The 20,960-nt window shown below is 31.0% G+C and overlaps 2 protein-coding genes across 2 annotated transcripts in view; one reads left to right on the top strand and one right to left on the bottom strand.

The window, feature by feature from the left end:
* Positions 1–8,320, top strand: part of LOC129226518 (uncharacterized) — a 35,096-nt gene extending 26,776 nt beyond the window's left edge. Inside the window, exon 4 of the mRNA XM_054861129.1 lies at positions 6,440–8,320. Within this exon, the coding sequence (XP_054717104.1) occupies positions 6,440–6,734 (295 nt within the window). The 3' untranslated portion in view covers positions 6,735–8,320. The remainder of the gene's footprint in view (positions 1–6,439) is intronic.
* Positions 8,321–18,916: 10,596 nt separating this feature from the next.
* Positions 18,917–20,960, bottom strand: part of LOC129226505 (L-threonine 3-dehydrogenase, mitochondrial-like) — a 33,264-nt gene continuing 31,220 nt past the window's right edge. The window contains exon 8 of the mRNA XM_054861119.1: positions 18,917–20,067. Within this exon, the coding sequence (XP_054717094.1) occupies positions 19,943–20,067 (125 nt within the window). The 3' untranslated portion in view covers positions 18,917–19,942. The remainder of the gene's footprint in view (positions 20,068–20,960) is intronic.

Genomic DNA, 20,960 nt, shown 5'->3' with positions numbered 1-20,960 from the left:
ATGCAGTTATCAGTCATTCCTAATAAGTTATTCCTAAAACAATACGATTCCACACTAATAACTAAGCAACCAACTTAACGAAGCCTAAAGAAATGCAACGCCACGTGCAGCTTCTCTGAACCGACTGAATCAGAGGTCGAAGGAGAAAGATGTGCCAGCAAAGCGAAGGACGCTGGGTAGAAAGAACTGTGCGCATGCGCAAGTATCAACGAAGGTCCACCTGTTCCATTGTGTACTAATTACCTTGACGGCGACAGCATGAAATCAATATCATCTTGACGGCGTCAACATGTATGCAATGTTGTTATTGTAAGGTAATATCAATATTGATATTTTAAGATGAATGCAATGTTGCATAAGTGTTGTTATTGTAATATTGCTTTTTAATCTTTATGCAAGCTTTATGCAGTATGAAACGCGTCAATATTGACGCCGTCAGTATAATATCAAGATCTGACAAGGTTGATGCAAGAAATTTTGCTAGTAGGGGAAGAAACTGGACCTGGTAAAATTTATACTTGTAGTTGAGTTATGGCTGTGAATGATTTTATCGATCGTTTTTGCGCCAACTTCAAAAATTATGTTTAAAAGTATTATCGATGGTGTTTAAAGAATAAAATTATTTTTCACTTTTTAGAGCAATTTTAAAGTCGGTTCTATTTTTTTTTTCAAAAATTTTTTATAAACATGTGCCTTTGAAAAAGAATTCAGCTATGCAATGCAGGTCCTATAAAGCTGAGGCAAATGTTTTAAAAAGACCTTCTATAAAAGCTGAGCTGCATTTTATCTTTTCATCTGCTGATTTGTTTATGCAGTTCGCGAAATGCTTTCAATGCCAAGCGCCTATGATACACAAATTGTACCAAGAAATAGAGACCATTGTTCAAACTTTTATGGCTCGAGTTATAAAAGCCTCTGTCATAAAGAAAGTTGATTTTTCAAACGTAGACACGGATAAACTATTTGCAGTTGGTAACAGACTACCTCTTGAAGATCTCGTTGTTAGTGGATAGGTGACAGATGAACTGTCAAAACTGAAAGAAAATGAAAAGGTTATGTCTTTAAGAGGTGTTAAAAGCATTGTGTGACTGCATGCAAGTATGTAATAGAAAAAAAATGCATATCAAACGGGTTACTGAAAAGTTTCAAATTTTTGGATCCAAAAGAGAGAAGTTAATCTAGAAGCTGTAAGGATTAAAGATTACCAAAATCATGCCTTTTAATGTTCCACTCGATAGGTTGCAAGATGAATGGAAACTTTTGCAGCTGGAAAAAGATGATGAAGCATCCAAAAACAAAATTATTGATATCTACTGGCAGCAGCACATTTCAAAAAAAGGACTCAACTTCCAATGTTCTAAAGTTTCCCAATGATTCTAAGGTGATAAAAGCTTCACTTGCATTATCACATGGTAATGCTGACATTGATAGACTATTTTCCATTTCAAAGCATCTTTTTGGTGAAAATAAGACAGCAAGGACTGAAAGATTTTTAAACAGCATACTTATAGTTAAAGATGCTGTAAAAAGAATATCCTCATTTGCTTTCTTTACCAATTGGTCCAGAAATGATTAAATGTGCACAACAAGCACACGCAAATTACACAACACACATGGAGGAATGTAAAAGGAAAAAGGATTTGGAATTGAAACAGAAGCAAAAAGAAGAGCAAAAAAGAAAGGATTGTGAAGAAGAAACTAAGAAAATGGAAAAAAAATTAAAACATCTATTGAAAGTGAAACCGTAGTAATCTTTACAAAAAGCATATAGGCTATTTTGGTAAAAGTCAGTAAAAAGAGATATTCCTTTTCTGTTTTTTGAGTTCTTAACAAATTGCTTTTGGTCACCTTTTAGTTACCTTTTTTTTCACCTTTTAGTCGCCTTTGTTTTCAAATTTGTTACCTTTCTCACTTTTTTCAAAGGCCATCAGCAGTCCTCGGCCTGCATGTAGCAATTTATTATGAAATATTCGTAAGTAAAATATTCACATAGAAGTAAGGGGATCCAGAGATTTCTCCCTCATAAAAGTCAAAATTGTAGTTGTAGAAATACAGTTTTAGACGTTGTTTGATAATATAGGTCTTGGGGAATGAGAGGTTCGGGTTCCCTCCCCTGAAAAATTCTGCAATTGAATTTCTAAAAACGCTGTTGTAGATCATCTTTGACTATTTTAGAGAGAGGAGACTATGGGGGGGGGGGTTCTACCTCCTCTCTCCCTATTTTTTGAAATTACAGTTCGAAAGACGCAGTTTTAGATGATTTCAGGTGATGTTTAGAGGGAGGAGAGATTCAAGTTCCCCTCTGGAAACTTTTCGAAATTGAAGCGCTAATGTTTTTTTTAGCCTTAAATATACCTTCTAGAATGTTAGAGGAGGAGTTTTTGAGGACTCACTCAGAAAATTTATGAAATTTAAGCCAAAACTTAATACTATCTTAAATGTTTCTGGCAAGAGCAGGGGAGACAATCCAGTGCAGACGCGTATTAAAAAGACCCAGGAAATGCGTCGTGCATGCAAAATTTTTCTTTTTTTATTTTGAGGAGCAGGGGGGGGTGGGGGTGGCATTAGGAATTGCCTCTTTTATCCTTCTAGCTCTATTGTAGCTAATTTTCATTAAAAAACTAATTAAAGTAATTTACTTTAAACTCATGATATTTTTTCGAAATAATCTTGGCAAATTATGGCCCTTCTTCTTGTTGCACCCTTGGCGAGAGTCACTCCAGTATCACTAAAAGGTACCACATCTGTCAAAAATGTTAAAAATAATTTTACTGAGATTGCAAACATTCCTGTTTCAAACAAATAAAAATATCAGGCTGGAAATAGAAAATTTTACTATTTAAAACGAAAGCACTCAAATGGTTTTGGAGAAGAAAAACTCGGGAATAGGTTTCCACAATATTAATATCAATAATTGACACAAAAAAGAAGATAGGGACATAGCAAAAAGAGGGAAGTCCTTGAAGTTTATCCTTTTATTTTACATTATTAAAGGTAGTATGAAAGATGTTTTGAAACTATGATTTTTTTAACATTACCAAAGATGCTCTAAAAACTTTGTTTTAGTAGCTACTTTTAATCTTGTTTTAATAGCTAAATTTCGAAAACTTTCCAGGGGAGAGCCCTGAATCTCTCTTCCCTACATCATCAAAGATCATCTAAAATCAGGGGCATAGCTAAGGGGGGGGGGGTTTGGGGACAAACCCCCCCCCCCCCCGAAACGTTAGTCTCAAAAAAAAAAAGAGAAAAAGAAGAGAGAAGAGAAAGAAAAAAAAAGAAGAAAAGGAAAAAATTCCAAGCGATCATATGTATGTATATATATATATATATATATATATATATATATATATATATATATATATATATATATATATATATATATATATATATATAGGGGCGGATCCAGACTATGGATTTGGGAGGGGAACTTTTCTAGCAAGTATGTTTATGGGGGTGGGGGAGTTATATGAAATTACTCATTAAAAAATAACCATAAATATTGAGTTTTACAACGTATCTACTGCTTCTTAATGCCTCTTATGAAAAAAATGTATTCATTACAAATTCTAAAAGTACAATTCTTAAATAATTAGTTTTAAAAGTTTGTTCATTTTTCTATTTGTATGTGCTTAAAGGAAATAATATTTGCACCAGTGGTTCAACCACAAAAGTTTTATAGAGGGTGCACTTTTAAAATTTTCACTATCTGATAGGGCGGTTGTTGAAAAAAAAAGTTGAAATTCTAGTCTTTAGGTCGCAGTTTTAGACGGCCTCTGGTGATGTTACGAAAAAGAAAGGTTTGGGGGCCGCCTGCGGAAATTAAAGTTTTAAAAACACAATTATAGGCGATATTTATTGACAATAGGGTCAGAGATGGGATTTTTTTGGGGGGCTGCATCCATTTTTTTGTAAAATAGATTTAAATCGAAAATCCCACCGCTAAATTTTCTGAAATTGAATTTCCAAAAACGCAGTTACAGACTAACTTTGACAATACTTCGAGCAGTACGGTTCTGGGGCTTTTCCCAAAAAATGTTTCGAAATTGAAGTCCTAGAAAACGAAGTTTTTGAGCAATATTCTGTGGTAAAGGATTTAAACACTTTCCCCATTAAATTTTTCAAAACCTTAATTTTTTAATGTTCAGATTTTCTACAGGAGCATTTGGACCCTTGTCCGGAAATTTTTCGCTATCGACATCTTAAAAAAATGACTGTAGACCATATTTGGTAACGTCAGGGGTTTGGCAATTTTTAAAAATTGAAGCTCCAAAAAAGCAATTTTAAACGATTCTCGAAGTTATTAGAATGCGAGGTGTTAGGTAGTTCTCCCCTTTAAAATTTTCAAAATTGAAGTCCTGAAAACAAGATTTGAGATGCGCTTTAAAGGTATTGGCAGAGGAAGCGGACTTCCGACATTATGAAGACTTTCTTATTTTTAGACCGACTAAAAAAGGCGACTGTTTCCAAGGTACGTTCTATTGTTCTCTTTAATTATAGGAAATGTTTTACAAAAACATTCTACTCGGCCTTCTGGGGGATCACGGATCCTGTCGCCCTGTGTCCCCCCCCCCCCTCCAGCCTCCACCTCTAATAGCGCCACTGAATTGCAGTAGCTTTAAATATAATGATCAATCCTTCACCAAATAAATGCAAAAAACAGTTTAAACAGGTTTGTCTTTATTTATTTATTTATTTTTATGCAGGGAAGAGGGGAACATTCCCCAGTTCTCCTCTTTAGATCTGCTTTTGCAATTCTCTCCTATCTTTTTCTTGCGCCTTTCTTCAAGCTAAAGTTCTATATAACTGGAGAACTTCGCTGTAATACATTGTGAAAATTTTTAAGTACACATGAGAATTTAAAGGAAGGGGAACGTTCCCCCAGTTCCCTTCCAGGGATCCGCCTCTGCTATTGTTTGATCGAATTTTCTGGAGCTTTTCCTCGAGTTTAAGTTCTATAAAACAGAAGATTTTTTCTACTCTATTGTGAAAATTTTTAGGTATATATGGGGGTTTTGAGGGGAGGAGAAGGTTCCCCCAGTTCCCTCCATGGATCCGTTTCTGTTGTTGCCTAATTGCTTTTCCTGGTGCCTTAGTTCACGTTCTAAAGTGTGTGTGTGGGGGGGGGACATTCCAGCAGTTCCTCTTTTTTGATCCGCTTTTGAAATTTACTTTTACTGGCGCCTTTCTTATAGTTCAAGTTTTGAAAAACGGAATTATTTTCCCGTACTCTCTTTTGAAAATTTTTAGGTACACTTGGGATTTTGGAGGGGGAACGTTCCCCCAGTTCCCCTCCCGTGGATCCGCGCCTGTATATATATATATATATATATATATATATATATATATATATATATATATATATATATATGTGTGTAAAAGAAGTAACCCCCCCCCCCCCGAAAGTCGGGTCTAGCTACGCCACTGTCTAAAATTGCATAGTAAGGACTACAATTTCTGAGATAGAGCTTTCCAACATAATCAAAGATAATAATTGCATTTTTAAAAGTTTCAATTCAAAAGAATGGATGGGGGAAGCATCCCTGAAACATTTCCCTCTAGTATAACCAAATCTAAATAACCAGGTTTACTGGTATAGTGGTACCCCTATTACTGAAGCTCTGTGCACGCCTCTGATCTGCAGGTTGTCGGCGTAGATTGTAGATTAGACGGGTACTGGAATGTATTCTTTATTCAACTGTAATACATGTATGTCAGATATAATAAAATCCTTTCAATTCTCATGCTAGCAGCTAATAGTTATTAATTTGCTTGTGTTGTTATAAACTGGCTTGTATTTTATATAATTTTAGCCACATTGCCTGTTAATTTTTATTACTGGATATTCAGCAGACCCAATTATTGCTCTAAACTAAGGATACTATTGCTTAGATTATTTATTTTCTATCAGTTACAGTGGCATTTCCAAGGTGGAGAATGCAAAAGGACAAATACCCCCCCCCCCCCACCCAAATATTTTTAGGGAAACTTAAAGAATTCAGGAGAGTTTTTTTTTTTTTAATGCTATCATGGACAATTGGACTAGGTTTTGAAAATCAGTGGAAGTACTTAATGCAAAATGAGGGAAAGGGTTGAAGAGATAATTAAATGTTCCTTCACAGTTAATTATCTTTAGACTTCTTTGGTCATCTATTGTCAAATTTATCTTTAACTGCGGCGTGAAGTAAACAGGTCGGCACACCAGGATTTTGTCAAAAAACTGGGATGCCTGGCAGGCGTACATGAACACCAATCAGCTGTCAGGGTGATCAGAAGCAAGTAAATATTTCAAATCTAGTGTGTGAGTTTCACTAATTGCTCAAATTGCATTTTTTTTTCCTTTTATTTTCAAACAATACCATAAATATAAAAATTTCATGCCATGAATATATGCTAAGATGCATCTACTGAAGGAATTCCTTTTCTTTAATAACATTTTTAGTGCTTTGAAGAAGAAAGAAAATGTGAAAAATGTAACACAACCCAATCCAAGCAAACACAGCTTTTTTTCTTCCGGATTATTCGATCGATCTGGAAGCAGTACGAAGCAGAAAAATCAGAATCAGAGCAATGTTCAGAATTCTTCTCAAAGCTGTGGAGGTAAGAAAGTCATTGAAAATAAGAAACTCCTAAAGGAAGAGAGTGGAGTCGAAAAATCAGCCCCCATCGATGATGACTACGATTCGGATGATAGCTGGAATGTTTCGCATTCTGGTGGATATCGATTTCTGCCTTGATGCTGAATAACTATTGCTCATTCTGTTCGGTATTATGTTGAAAAGTAATACTAATCGATTATCCAATTTCTGAAATGTATATGTCAAAATGGTATGAGTGGTGCTTTGCTAGGTAATAAGTATTATATTTATTTTACTTTTGATATCAAATCTTGTTATACAGTAGGATTTTTTAAAATATTCTCTTTTTTTTTTGTCTTTTTTATTTGTGTGCATATGTTGTGTGTTAGTTTATTTTTAGTGTTATTTTGTGGCAATGTATTTATTCTCTAGTCTGTCGGTTTGTAAGCTTTTGAATATTTCTTATATTTTAGCTTAAAATTCTAATTAAGAGCCTTCTTAAAAAGCACTTCTATTTTGTATAGCTGTTTGTTTTAATGAACTTCAGTTATCCTGCATCTACCCTTCATGCATTTAATGTAGTTTTTAAAATCTACATCCAATTTAGTTGATTGTTCATCTAGTTTAGATTGCTGACAAAAATATTATTTACAAAACCTGAGTTTCACTTTTTTGCTTATATTTTTTTCAGGAGAATCATTTTACGTTTTTATGTACAACAGTGGTAAAAGGATTGCTTTACAATTATTGTTTCTGGGATATATCTGGTAAAATAATTAATCATAATTTTTACTTTGGCAAGGGAATTCGAAAAAAAAAAATTGTTTTTCACAAAACTTTTTTATGTGATATTTGCAATACTTTATCATTATTTCTAGTCTACCTCTAATAATGGCTTTACATCTGCAGGACGTAAATTGCAGATTGGATGTGAGTACTAGATTGTATTCTATTCAACTATACTATGTCGAATATAATACAATCATTACAATTCTCATTCTAGCAGCTAACTGGCTTATGTTTTATATAATTTCAGCCACATTGCCTATTGATTTTTATTATTTGATTTTCAACAGACACAATAATTGCTAAAAACTGGGGTCGCCATTGTTTAGATTATTTTCTTTCGGTTACAGTTGGCATTTTTAAGGGAAGGATGGAAAGGGACAAATGCCTCCCCCCTCCTCCAGATTTTGTTAGGGAAATTGAAATGTTTCAGGAGAGTTATCATTTACGCTATCATTGATAGTTGGACTCGGTTTTGAAAATCAGTGGAAGTACTCCGATGCAAAATGAGGGAAAGAGTTGAAGAAGACATTAAATCTAAAATGTGATCCTCTTAAAAATGTGCTTTGGATATTTTTTTAATAAGAAATACTTAATAATAACTCAAATATTGTTATATTGAATGTTTTTTCTGCAATAATGAGTTTGTGAAAACAAAAGATTCATTTAAAATATGATATGTTTTTATTTAAAAAAAATTGGAGGACGGGGGATCTCCAAGAACCTTTTGCCAGGTGCTCTAATGCTGCAGCTGACCTTGGAGTAAGCAGCAAAGAAGAAAAACTGTGTGTTTCAAAAAAAAAATCCTTACGTTCTTTACTCTTATTTTAAAATGTATTCTTCAACAAAAAATTTCAATCTTTGAGCAGTTTCAAATGAAATGCATAAATTGTTTTCTATTTTCACTGAGTGGTATCTCTAAAAAAATTGCTTCATGGTGCTAACTCCACTCTCCAAAAAAAAAAGGATATGCCACTGATCGGTTAACAGAAAAGAATGATGAATATTTCAAATTCAAAAATTAAATGTGGGTCTGGAAATAAAAAACAAAAATATATTTTTAAGAAGGCTGTTAATTGAATAAGGTAAATTTGTTTCATTGGGGAAAAAAATTTCTGGTGCATTTAATGTTGAATCTCATTGCATTGTATCAACTGCATTCTAAATTAGTTGTTATGATGCAGACTCTTAGTCTTTCCTTTTTATTTATATTTTAGATATTTATATTTTATGCTCAAATATGTGGATTTTAATTCATATATGAGATTATATAAGTTTCTGTAATGTTATAGGTAAGTATTTGGATTGTCCATTTTCTATTATTACTGTTTACTGTGAATTGCATGCTGTACATAAAATGTACCAGTTGCTCTCACATAATCTTGCACAGTTATTGTTTTGAAAATTGTTTGAATCTCATATTTTTTAATTTGTATGAAAATGAATTATTCTGTTTCTGAATTTTCAATCTTGTTGTAATTTTTGGCAAGTTAATACTGATCAAAGTATGGAGCAAAAAAAAAAAAAAAAAGCTCTTTACATCAGTTAATTTTTTTTTTTTAAAGTCTTTTATGGTCTTAAACATATTTCATGTTTGTTAAAATACAAATTTATATAATTTTGACTTTATTTACTATTATTTTTTTGTTAAAATATATCTTTAATCTATGAGTGTGAGTTCAATTTTCAAAAGCTTGTTGATTATATTATACCTTGGTCTATGAATTAACAGCCTTTATCACTTCCTGTTTTTATGAAATCATACATCATACTCAAAATCCTTATTCTACTTTTTGTTTTTTTAAATATAAATTTTGAGAATATTAAACCATAATGTTGGTATTAAGATGCTAGTTTTTTGTACATTTGCAATTCATAAATATTTTAATTTTATTCAATTCAAATTTTTTTAATTGGTGAAAGTGCTTGATATTTTTTCTGCATCAATTACTGCTACTCATTAGATGTTAAATTTTTTAATTTTCACTACAAGCAAGAAAATTTAAAAGAAAAAATCACCTCTTCATTCCAGATGATTTAAAATTAATGTGTTCTACATTTTTCTGTACATTTGTTGCAATTATTGTGCATCCTTGCTCACACAGTATGTTTTACTTGCAATTTTGAGAAATTAAAATGTTAACATCTATCTGCTTGCACAAGTATCTTGAGCAAAGCTAGCCTATGTGCTTTCAAGTTTATTGTTATAAGCATTCTTATCAAGTAGACCAGGGCTGCTGAGAGCTATGGAGGACCACTTGTCAGTTTGCTCTCTGCCCCCCCCCCCTCCCCCCATCAAACGTGTCAATGCTATTCCGACTCGGAGCCGGTCCCTCTCAAGGGATTGACCCTTAGTTTCTGACTGGGGTGACATGGCCTCTTGTTGGCCCTGAAGCAAACTTGAACATGTGTAGCTTCCTTTAAATTGCTTGACAGATTTTCAAATGAAAGACTTCCTAAAATAATGTATTAGAAATGATGATAATATGTGGTTTTGTTTTGTTATCTAGAAATTGTGAAGCACATTCTGTGATGTATGTTTTAAAAAGCTTGTATGAGCTACATCTCTCAAACTTTTTTTGTGTATAAAATTCAGATTTGTTTCTTTTTATGAGCATTTTAAACTTTTTTTGTGATATGCTGAATGTTAATTATTAACATTTTATAACTATAAATTCAAAGTATTTACCAAAATTATTTTATGTTTGCATTTATTTTCATGTGGATGTTTAAAGTATTAAGCATTTTTATACTGTATTGCAGATTTATACTGCGGTGCATTTTCGCAAAATTCTCAGTATTGTATGGTTTCACTTAAAGGTTCATTCTTGTGAAAATGGACAAATATTTTAACATATTTTGTAAAAGAGAAAATGAGACTGTTTTTACTAATTCAAAAGTATAAGCTCAATTTAAAAAAAATTCTGGCCTTTTGCTCAGTTTTATGTCTTGTGATTTCAAACAGTTCTGAATCACAGATATTTTAGTTACGCTGCTCAGTAATTCTTTATTGCAGCTGATAAAAAAACTTTTATTTTGCTGCTCCTATTAACATTACATAATGTAACACATTGTAACATAATGGCTTTTAAAAGTAGGTTAATTTCCCCCCTTTTTAAACATATCTCAATTGATAAAAAAAATTTACTAAACAATACTCAAGTTGATATTTGAACTAAGCATTTGCGTAAGGTACTGTCTGACCACGGATTGTATGGAAAGACAAACATCCGTTTTACAGCCGGAAATGGACAAATCTATTATTTTTAGCGATGTCAGCTTTTGCAGAAGCAGAGTCTCATTCAAATGAGCGGAATACACGCATCAAAATTTAACTTTTCCCCCCTCATTCAGATAGATTCGTCTCATGTGGACGTTTGAAAATTCCATGCAATCCGTGGTTGGACAGTATCAATTTATAATCAAACGTGAATCTAAATTGCCTATTTGAAAGTGACTTTGATCCTTTTGAATTCCAGCACATGCATACTACTGTTACATTCATGCACTATTGCCAAGTGACTTTCATACACTTGCTCTGTGTAATGAAACAATTTGCTTTCCTGATACTTTAAATCATTGGTTCTCTTCCTTTTTACTACGGAGGATTCCTTGGTAATCTTCCGAATCCTAAATAGGCACATATATGATAGAAATAATATTTTCCCAACAATTACAATAGGTGAAATGAGATGAATCCAAAAGTTTTCTGCTAGCATGTGCATTCATTCTCTTCCCCAGATCCAATATACTGTCGTCCCTGCTTAATCGAATATCGTCGTTTCCAAGCAGGGTTTGCCGATATACATCAGGATAGATATCACTGTATATATCTGATATTTATTTTGAAAATATCATGATATTTTGGATATTTATTTTTTTAATTACAGTATTTTCAATACATAAATTATATACATCATAGTAATATTGTTCATTTATTATTAAAATAATCAAAAAGTTATGTATTATGTTTTTGTGATATAGTAAACACATCATTAATACAGCAAAGTAATGTAATATTCCTTTTTTAAATTATATTCATTTTTATCACTTGTAGCAATTTCAATTCATATTAAAAGTGCCTAATTAAATGTTATATATTGGTCAGGAAAAAAGAAAATGTCTTATTACTGCACCCACTAATGCATGTTTTTTATTTCTGAATAATATAACTGAAAAAGTAGCTAACAAAAAAAAAGAGTAAAACAGCTAATGCTAAATTAATTCCATTAAAATTGATAAAAATATAAAATGAAACATTATATAATGAAATAAACCTTAATTTTAAGTCTATATATTGTAATAATAATATAAGAAAAAGAGTGATGCATTTACTACTTTGAAGGCTTCAATTTGTGCTGATTAAAAATATCGGATATATATCAAAATATCGGATATTTTCAAGAAATTTGGTTCCAAGAAATTTTGTTCTATTAAGCGGGGAAATTTTCTTTACCTTTTTAAATTGACAAATTTATCTTAAAACCTAATAATAATGAATCAATTGTTTTGTAAAGGAAATAATAAATGTTACTGGCACAAAGTTTTTAAATAAGTTAAATAAACGACAAAATAGTTTAATTATTAGTATGCATATTACAAGCACATATAAGAAAAGTATAAAAAGTAACTTACAACTTGAGTTGTGAAATCTGTTCTGGTATCTTTTTTCAGTACTCTTTTTTGAAAAATTCCATAGTAGTGACATGTTTACACTAGGTCTTTTAGGAACACATTTGTAACTCCCTTTTTTTCCTCCTTGTCTACCGTGTTTTATATTAAATATTTATCAATTTATTATCGTCTAAAATGTGTATATTTCTTTATTTTTAAATTTGATTATCAACTACGTTTATCTATTCTGTTATTATTATTTTTTAAGTGTTTGGGTGTGTGATGGCAAAGACAAAAGAAATTTGGCACAATATTGGAAACATTTTGATGGAATATGAATGTTGCTTTTCTTGCCCGTTGTCAGCGAAAAATATTATTTTATATTTTTACGTCATTATATAAGTGTTCTTACTTGAATTATTTATAATTTATTCAAAAGTTTTCTCAGCAAAAATATTTGCAAAAACTGATCAATATTATTCGATTATCCAGGGAAATTTTTCGATTAAGTGGAATATTTGTTTATTTGTTACCCGATTAAGCGATGCTGACAGTATATATTTTTTAAATATCATGCCTGCCATCTTCTTTTCAAACATGAGGCGTTTTGCAGTGCAGTACAGAATTGAAATGGTTGAAGAGGGCGTGAAGACTAGAAAGTCATTCCTGGAACAAATGTCAAAAAGAAAGGGGCAACTAAAGAGATGCTCCCCAGTCATAGGAGAGGTGTCACTAAGCACACAAAGAGGTGAATTGGCCAGATTGATTTTATGTAAATGGGTCTGCAGATAGTCATGTCCATTAATCGTTCTAAAACAAGCGACTCCCTCAGCTCTGTGAAGGCCAGAAAGACGAGAGCGCTGCTAGCCATCAAGAAGGCAAGCCCAGGATTTTCCATCAACCTTGTTCCTAAGAGCAGAAATTGTACCATGCCTGATTTTGCTTGCTAGTAGTTTCCTATCATTTCGAAGAGGAATTGGATGGAAAGATGGTTGCAAAGCCGATATTAATTTTCACTAGCTGAACCACATCAAAATTGCTTGTTGACCAAGGTTGTGAATTGCTGCTCTAAATAAAGAATTAAGAGACCCACTAAAGGATTAAGACTAACTAAAGAATTAAGACTGATTACTTAAGATATTCTAACACTTTCAAAAAGGTGTTTTTTCTAAGAAAATTCTTTTGTCGTAAGGAAAATGCTTTGGGCCATTTACATTTCCAAATAGCCACATTTTGTCTTTTATTTTTCTCTTTCTGACGGTGAAGTTTTTTTTTTTTTTTTTTTTTTTTTTTAAATCAGAATGAGCTAAATCTTTTATTCTTTTAAGGAGAGACTGAAAAGTCCAGTTAGTAGAATATATGTCTATTAGCCAGGACTTGATATTAGATGCTAGTTTGCAGTAAAGACCTAGACAGTTCATCATTTGGGTCAGGAAAAAAAAAGTATTAAAAAAAAATAAGTTTCTGAAACAAATAACTCAATTACATAAACATAGTGTTTTAATATTTAATAACAAAAATTGCTAAATATTATGAAATTTAATAACTTATGAAATAAGTTATTAAACTAGAGTATATCCTCTCCCATTAATTGATGTGAATTTATGCTGCCTTTTAGAATTAACTTCAATAAAACTACCACTTTTATATGAATTTGCAACATTGAATATATTTTCAAAAACTTTAGAGATAAATACTTTATTATTTACAGGTACACTGAAACAAGTGTATATTATTTATTATGCAATCATCAGTTTCTTCAAAACTAGAGAGATAAATACTTTATTATTTACAGTTACACTGAAATAAGTACATTACATTTATTATGCAATCAGGAGTTTCTTCAATTGCTGCCGAGTTGATTGATGCAATGTGAACCATTTCGCTTATATTTTGTTTCCAAATGCAACTCGGCATTTATTTTATTTTAGCCATTTATTTTTTAATGCTGGTTTTATCCAAAAAAGGGTTGGTTAGCAACTATTAGACAACCAAAATCTTACTGTTAAGCTTTCACTGAAATATATTTCAGGGTGCTGTAAGCTACCAAAGGTGCTCAAATGAAAACGTAAGCCTTGAGAAGGTAATTGTTCATTAAAAATATGAGGCAGTGAGAAGCAAAGGAGTAGCTTTGAGCAAAACTTGTTTAAAGTTCAGATCCTGATTATACTTTCACTGAAACTTTTGTTTTAAATCTTGCTGTATAGCTGCATTTACCAGAGCTAGTATCATATCTTGTTCCATAACAGAGAAGAGGTTATCTTTTGCAATAGTTATTGCGAAAGTTTCAGTTTTGGTACGAACTTACATCCCTTTGCTTTTCATTGCCTCATGTATATATATATATATATATATATATATATATATATATTTGTGTATACAGTAGAACATAAAATATCCAAACTGATTGAGACCATGCGTAATTTGCATTTTTAGACTGTTCAGATTTTCGAAAATAACAAAGAAAATGCCTTTTGAGAAACAGTATGCCAAACAGTAAGGAAAAAAGCCCAACAATATGTATGTACACAACATGCAATGCAGTACATAAGGTTGCAGTATGTAATTACATTTTTAAACAAAAATCAACCCTCATTGTTTACTGAACAGAAAGTGAAAATAAAGAATATTTACAGCACTCTATGTACTCTGCGAGGAACTATATACAGTAAGTAAACAAAGAAAATTGAATGAACATCTGAAAAATGCACCAACTTCATGCAAAGAAAGTTGAATGAATTTCTGTAAAGAAAAACCGACTTAAAACACATTTAAAAAATCACTTATTTTCGGTTGAGAGTGATTTGATATTGTTCTCCTACTTGCCAAGTCTTTAGTTGTAAAATTAGTCATTTGCTTTAGTAGTAAAATTTTAGCTTGATTACTTTCTGGCTGTGTTTTGAACCCTCTCTCTCTGTAGTTTTATTTCTGTACAATCATTTATATTTCACGAAATGTATCGGTTCCTAAGCAATTGTTGAGAAGTTTACTAAAACTTTATGGGAGTGTGTTCAGGTTTTTTACGTTCTACTGTACATAAATAAGTTAATTATTTTCATTAATAAAAATTCTTAACTTTCAAAGAAGAATGTTTATTACCCATTAAAGAAAGGTATGTGTGACTGAATATTACAGCTTTTACTTGAAGGGACTATTTAAACAGTTTGTTATCAAATACATAAATTTAAATAGTTTTTTCTTTAAATTGGTTTTGAAATTCTGTAAATTTTATTAAGTTGGAAATGTTTTAACTTAGTCAAACCTAAACGCAAAAAGATGATACATTATTATATTTCTTAAATAATTTTTCCCTTAATGATTAATTTTTTTACTATATTTTTGTTTGAATTTTGAAAAACATAAATCCTTTACAAGTTTAATTTCTTGTGTTGATTTTTTAGATCTTTAAATTTTTATGTCAAGAAATTAATCTCAACCATCTATCTTGAAATTGCCATTTATTTATTTATTTATTTATTTATTTTTTCAGAGATAGAAGTGTGGTAGTTATGAAACTTAAAAATTGATTGATTACTGAGTTTGACATACTTATTTACAATATACATTTTTAAACCTGAACCTTTTAGTACCTTTATTATTATTATTATGGTTGCTTTGATAAGAATTCATGCAGTTCATTTTTAATCATAACCAAGTTATTAACTAGAGTTTTGTCCTAGAAGATAACAATTTTAGTTAATTTTCCGAAATGGAGGTATTCCTTCAATCTTAATTTTTGTAGTTTCTCATTCTTGCAATTTTTTACAAGATCAATGTCGCACCATTGCCGAAAAAGATGTGTTTTTTTATGGTTTGATAACTTTGTTAGTGTTTGAATTACTTGTGTTTTGTTGAAATTAAAAAAACCAAATTATTTCTTGGTTATATATATGCATGATTTTTTTTGTTTTGATGGCAGAAATGTTTCTCCATTGCGCATTCCATTTAATTTTTTTTGTTTTTTGTTTTCTTATTTTATCTAATATTTATCTTTTTTTTTATTATTTAGAAAAGGGAAAAAGTGCTTGTTATTTTTAAAATATATTTTATGAAAAAATGTGTAGCATTCCTTATATTAATAAATAAATATATATATTATATATGGTATATTCAAATTGCCAGAGCTTTCAAAAAATATCTATTTATACACGTATATTATCAAATGTATTTTTCTGACAAAAAAGGAAAAAAAAAATCCAAAGGCATTCTTTTATATAAATAAAATATTTTGCATAGCTGTATATGCTTCATATTTAACGTTTTGTTTTCTGGTTTTCTATCAGAAATTGTACATGAGCAATTTTATAATACATGTAGAAATATTTTGTAAATACATTACTATCTTTTACTTGTTGTGTTTATTTATGGTCAGTCATTAATGTAATAAGAAAGATGCTATTATCAATGTAGTTTGTTTTTAATTGAAGTAAATATGTTTTAGCTTTAACATCTTAATTGTGATTTCAATCATTTTGTTAGAACTGTGATATGTTGTGAAAATAAATATTTTTTTCTGCCTGAATTTGCATTATTTAAAAATATTTTATTGGTCAAGATTTCTCCCACTCAACTTATGTAGTGACTTTTCTTCCATGAAAAAAAAAAAAAAAATCCCCACTTTTTTTTCTGTAACAAAACAAAATGCATCAGGGCCATTCCATGAAAAATCCGCCATGTTGTTCTACACGTGGCAGCTTATAGATTTCTTGAAAAAGTTATAATTTTAGAAAAAGAAGTCACACATGCGTTTTTTAATTTCTTAAGCAACAAAGTTTTGTTCATTAGCCTTTTAAATTATTGTTTTTAATGAACTATATGAGCTGTTATGTGCAAGGTATACTTTTTCCGTGGAATGGCCCAACAACTAAATCATCAGTTTATAATTGGTGGTTCGCTAAAACAATATTGTAATGGCGGAACTTCAACATAATTGTTTAAAATGAAATCTTAAGTTCAAGTGTTCAAGCGGATTTTACTCATCATTTATATATTTGTCTCTTGTACTTCGCATTTAAAAAATTAAGTCTGTCATCACAAGCTGCAGGTTACCGCATTTAGTGATGATGATGGAATTGAAGGCATACCGAAAAGGTTCGATTTTTGAATACAATGTATTTGATGAAAGAATATGAATGCTTTTTGTCTGAGTAGCAAATGGAGAATTCAAATAAACATGATGGAAACATTACAAGGAGCATATGAGAGTGTCAGAATGTTTAGTTAATTTTCGAAGTTCAGTTTCTTTACCATTTTGAGTGCGACAAAAATGTGCTGCTGTTTGTTTTTATAATTTTTACACTACATATTGACTACAATTTAGTTGGAGCTATATTGTTAAAAAAGAGAAAGAATAGCTGTAACTCAAAAAATACCAGAGGAAGTGGAAAAATAAATTACTCTATGAACGAAAGGAACTCATGAAATTTGGGCTGAAATTTTCTTTGTGAGCTTAAAAGTATTTTTGTTGTTGAGTATTACATTTTGTGTGCCCATTGGAGTTAATTGTAGGTGATTGTTTTTCAACTAAGGCATTTTATTTTGCTTCTTTCATAAAAGGACAATGAAATTTTCAGCACGCAAATGATTAATCAGCTGGACGCGTAGAAAAGAAGACATAAATATAAAGACCTTTGTAACTTTACTGGAAGAAAAAATATCAGTATTTATTCAGAGACAGTACTACGAAATTAATTTTTTAAAGATCATCCTTTAATTGACTTCTGATTTCCTGTTACAGATAAATGTACTGTTGCGTCAGAGAAAGACATTTTAAATGTTATTTTCATTTTGAACGATGTTTCTATGTGAAGAAAGATTTTCAATATATACAGAGTCAAATCTAGAAGCAAATAAATTGATGAATGTATGACTTAAAATTCAGATAGTTGAGCAAAATTTTGAGAATCTTTGTTTTTTAAATTTTTTAAATGCAGTCATCAGACTAGGTATCACTTTAGTTATAGCAATGTTTGTACTTCTGTATTTCGAAATTATGTTTTTGGTCTTGTTATGATCTATGGAGCAACACCAAACTAAAAAACGATCTCCCAAATTTTATTGCATGTGTGTGTCGCTGTATGTTTGCTTTGCTAACCAGGGCCCGATTAAGATATCAAGGGGCCCTAGGCCAAAAATTTTTTTAGGGGCCCCTGTAAACAAACTTTATAACTTTAGCCGTTGGCTGAAACAGTTTTAGCCGTTGATTAAAGTAATTTCAGCCATTAAGGAGGCCCTGTTCCAGTAATCAGGCCCTGTTGCTAACGTATTGCTTATTACACAAGGGGTTCGCCAACTTCTTTCGAATTTTGGAAAAGGTTCGCAAGGGGAAAAAGGTTGGGAATGCTGAACTAAACCATTTAAGATTTCAGTGTTCATTTCAAATTATGTTTCTGAAATCTAGTGTTTGCTAAACTATTAAAATGAAACATAGAAGTTTTTTCTACAATAAATTAATTTTCTGAATAGAAAGGGCAATTAATATGCTTTTTCATACTTGTTGCAATGTCAGTAAACCTTGTGATCCAGTATTCAAATCAACGTTTATTCAAAGGCATGTTCATTTTTAAAGTTTTGGAGCCGATATTTTTGTTCTATCTTTTAATTTTTTTTTTTTAATTATGTATGAATAAAACGATTTCGTCGAAATCAAATCTAGGTGTGACGATGGTTGATATTTTATTTAATTTGTTCTTAAAATGATTAGAAATTTAATAGTGAAAAATATATTTATACGCCAAGACACAAAATGAATTGTAATGGCTAACGTAGTGCCCAAAATAGTTAAACAAAATCTTCTGGCACTCACACATGTCTTTTCATTGAAAAATATCAAAAGCCCCCCCCCCCCCCCCACTTTAGAAGTATTTTTCGTTGTCTGTATTTTATTTTAATGCAAAGCTAAACAGTAGTTGCTTTAGACTAGACATGTGATGCAACATTGTTGGAAAAGGTTGGTCATGCTTAAACACGTGTTCCATACAACATTAACCATTCAGTCTTTACTAGTTAGTTATATCAAGATATTTATTACATGTAAACTTGGGGAAAATATAATTTATACATATCGCTTTTATAATGTACAGTATACTTATTACATTGACGAAAATAATATTTACAGCTCTATATTTTACACTGTAAGTTTGATTTTTTAAAAACATATGGAAGTTTTGCAGATTTTGTGAACAAAGGTACGATACGTCCAAAACAATGAATAGTTCTGGAAAGAACAAGAAACACTCCAAGTTATTCGGTTCTTGTGCGTCTGTGAAAGCAAACAAGATATTAATTATACTGACTTCAGTCATCATTAAAATTTATTCTTAAAACAATTTATAAGGCTCTTTGAGGACCATAAGGTCTGAAGTAAAATAGTCAAATGTGCGGTGTTTTCCAAAAAAAAAAAAATTTAATTTTTTTTTTTTGCTAATATTACGATTTTGATGTCTCAGATAACATTAAAAAATATACAAAATTCATTAATTATTTGTATTTGATAATATTTAAAATTTTATTGGAGACATATATGTTAATGTCTAATTTTATTGGAGACATATATGTTCCCATAATGATCCTTAAAATAAATTTTGGATGTCGCTTAAAAACTCCGGGATTATTTTTTCCTCCAAATCTAGTACCGTTCCACGTCAAATATTTTTTCAAGTATTGATGGTTCCGAAAAAAAACTCACTTTAAACCTCGTAAAAAAGGATTTTATTGTTGAATTAGTGAATAAATTGTGTCAAATCTGATAAAATTTGCTGGTTCTCATTCGAAATGCCCATTTTAATATGAAGACGACCCCTAAACCTAACAAAATTTTATTAATGTCCCATGTAAGCTACCTTATTTTGGATAAATTTGGATATTTCGTGTTGGTCTCTAGGGTAAATAGCACTGAAATAAGGAGTGTTTCTTTTTATTTTCTCGCAGAACTGCACATATAGAGTATTGTGCATCCTAAACAGCTTTTAGTCGTAGTACGGCTTTAAAGCCTTTACCATTGCATCACAGATTTCATCTATACCATATTCATGTTTCCAACCCCAGTGATTTCTTGCATTTACATCTTCAAACGCCTGTGGCCAGGAATCGGCTACAAAAAAGAAAAAAAAAAGTCACATAAATGTTTTCATCATAAATGAACAAGTATATACTTCTGTATTCATTCTGAGTTACACTGTCAAAAAAATCCCTTTTTATACGCTAAATTTTCCCTCATTTTGCGACGAAAAATATCTGTCTTTCGAAAAATCGTATTTATCTGTCATTTCTCGCAAAAAGACGGAAACTTTCTCTCAAGGCGGCGCGCGCATGCGTAGTTGACACTTTTATCGTTCTTCACCGTCTAGCCCGCCAAAGATAAACCCAGCCTGCCGGAGAGCTGCTGCTGAAATCGGTAATGTGAATTCGGACTTCAAAAATAATCTTCAGCAGGACTAATTTATCCGTATGGTTATTGGGTGAGTACTTATTTTATAATTTGATTCCATAAATATGTATTGTTCCTCTTTACTTGAAACCAGTACGTAATATAGATTGAAAACAAAAAAAAGTTTCTTAAATTCGAAGATGAGTTTACGCCGCCATATTTGAATTTGTATTAAAACAAAGCTTCTATTTGTATTGTGCAGGAACATAACAGGGCTTATGCGAAGCTTCAAACGTACTTTTATTTGGGCTTACTGAAAAAGATTTGCATTAAACCTCTTAAGGATTGTTTTGGAAGTCAAATCGGGGTTGAGACCACGGCATTTCCATATTAAAAGTTGTTACGTAAATTGATTTTACAGTAGCGAGACAAAAATGTTCCTTTTGTTAACTTTCCAATAAGCCTTGAGAAAGGTTTTTGTTGAAAAATTTTAATAAAAACAGTGTAATTTCGTTTTATTAAAAAGTTGTCATTGTTGAAAATGATAATAGAAATTCGTATGCTAAAGAATAAATTTTTGTTTCTATTACTTGAAATAATCTATAAATTAAATTATT

The sequence above is a fragment of the Uloborus diversus genome, chromosome 1 (assembly GCF_026930045.1).
Source record: "Uloborus diversus isolate 005 chromosome 1, Udiv.v.3.1, whole genome shotgun sequence".
Taxonomy (NCBI): domain Eukaryota; kingdom Metazoa; phylum Arthropoda; class Arachnida; order Araneae; family Uloboridae; genus Uloborus; species Uloborus diversus.
Note: the sequence above shows the minus strand (reverse complement) of the source record. Positions and strands in the feature narration are given on the sequence as shown.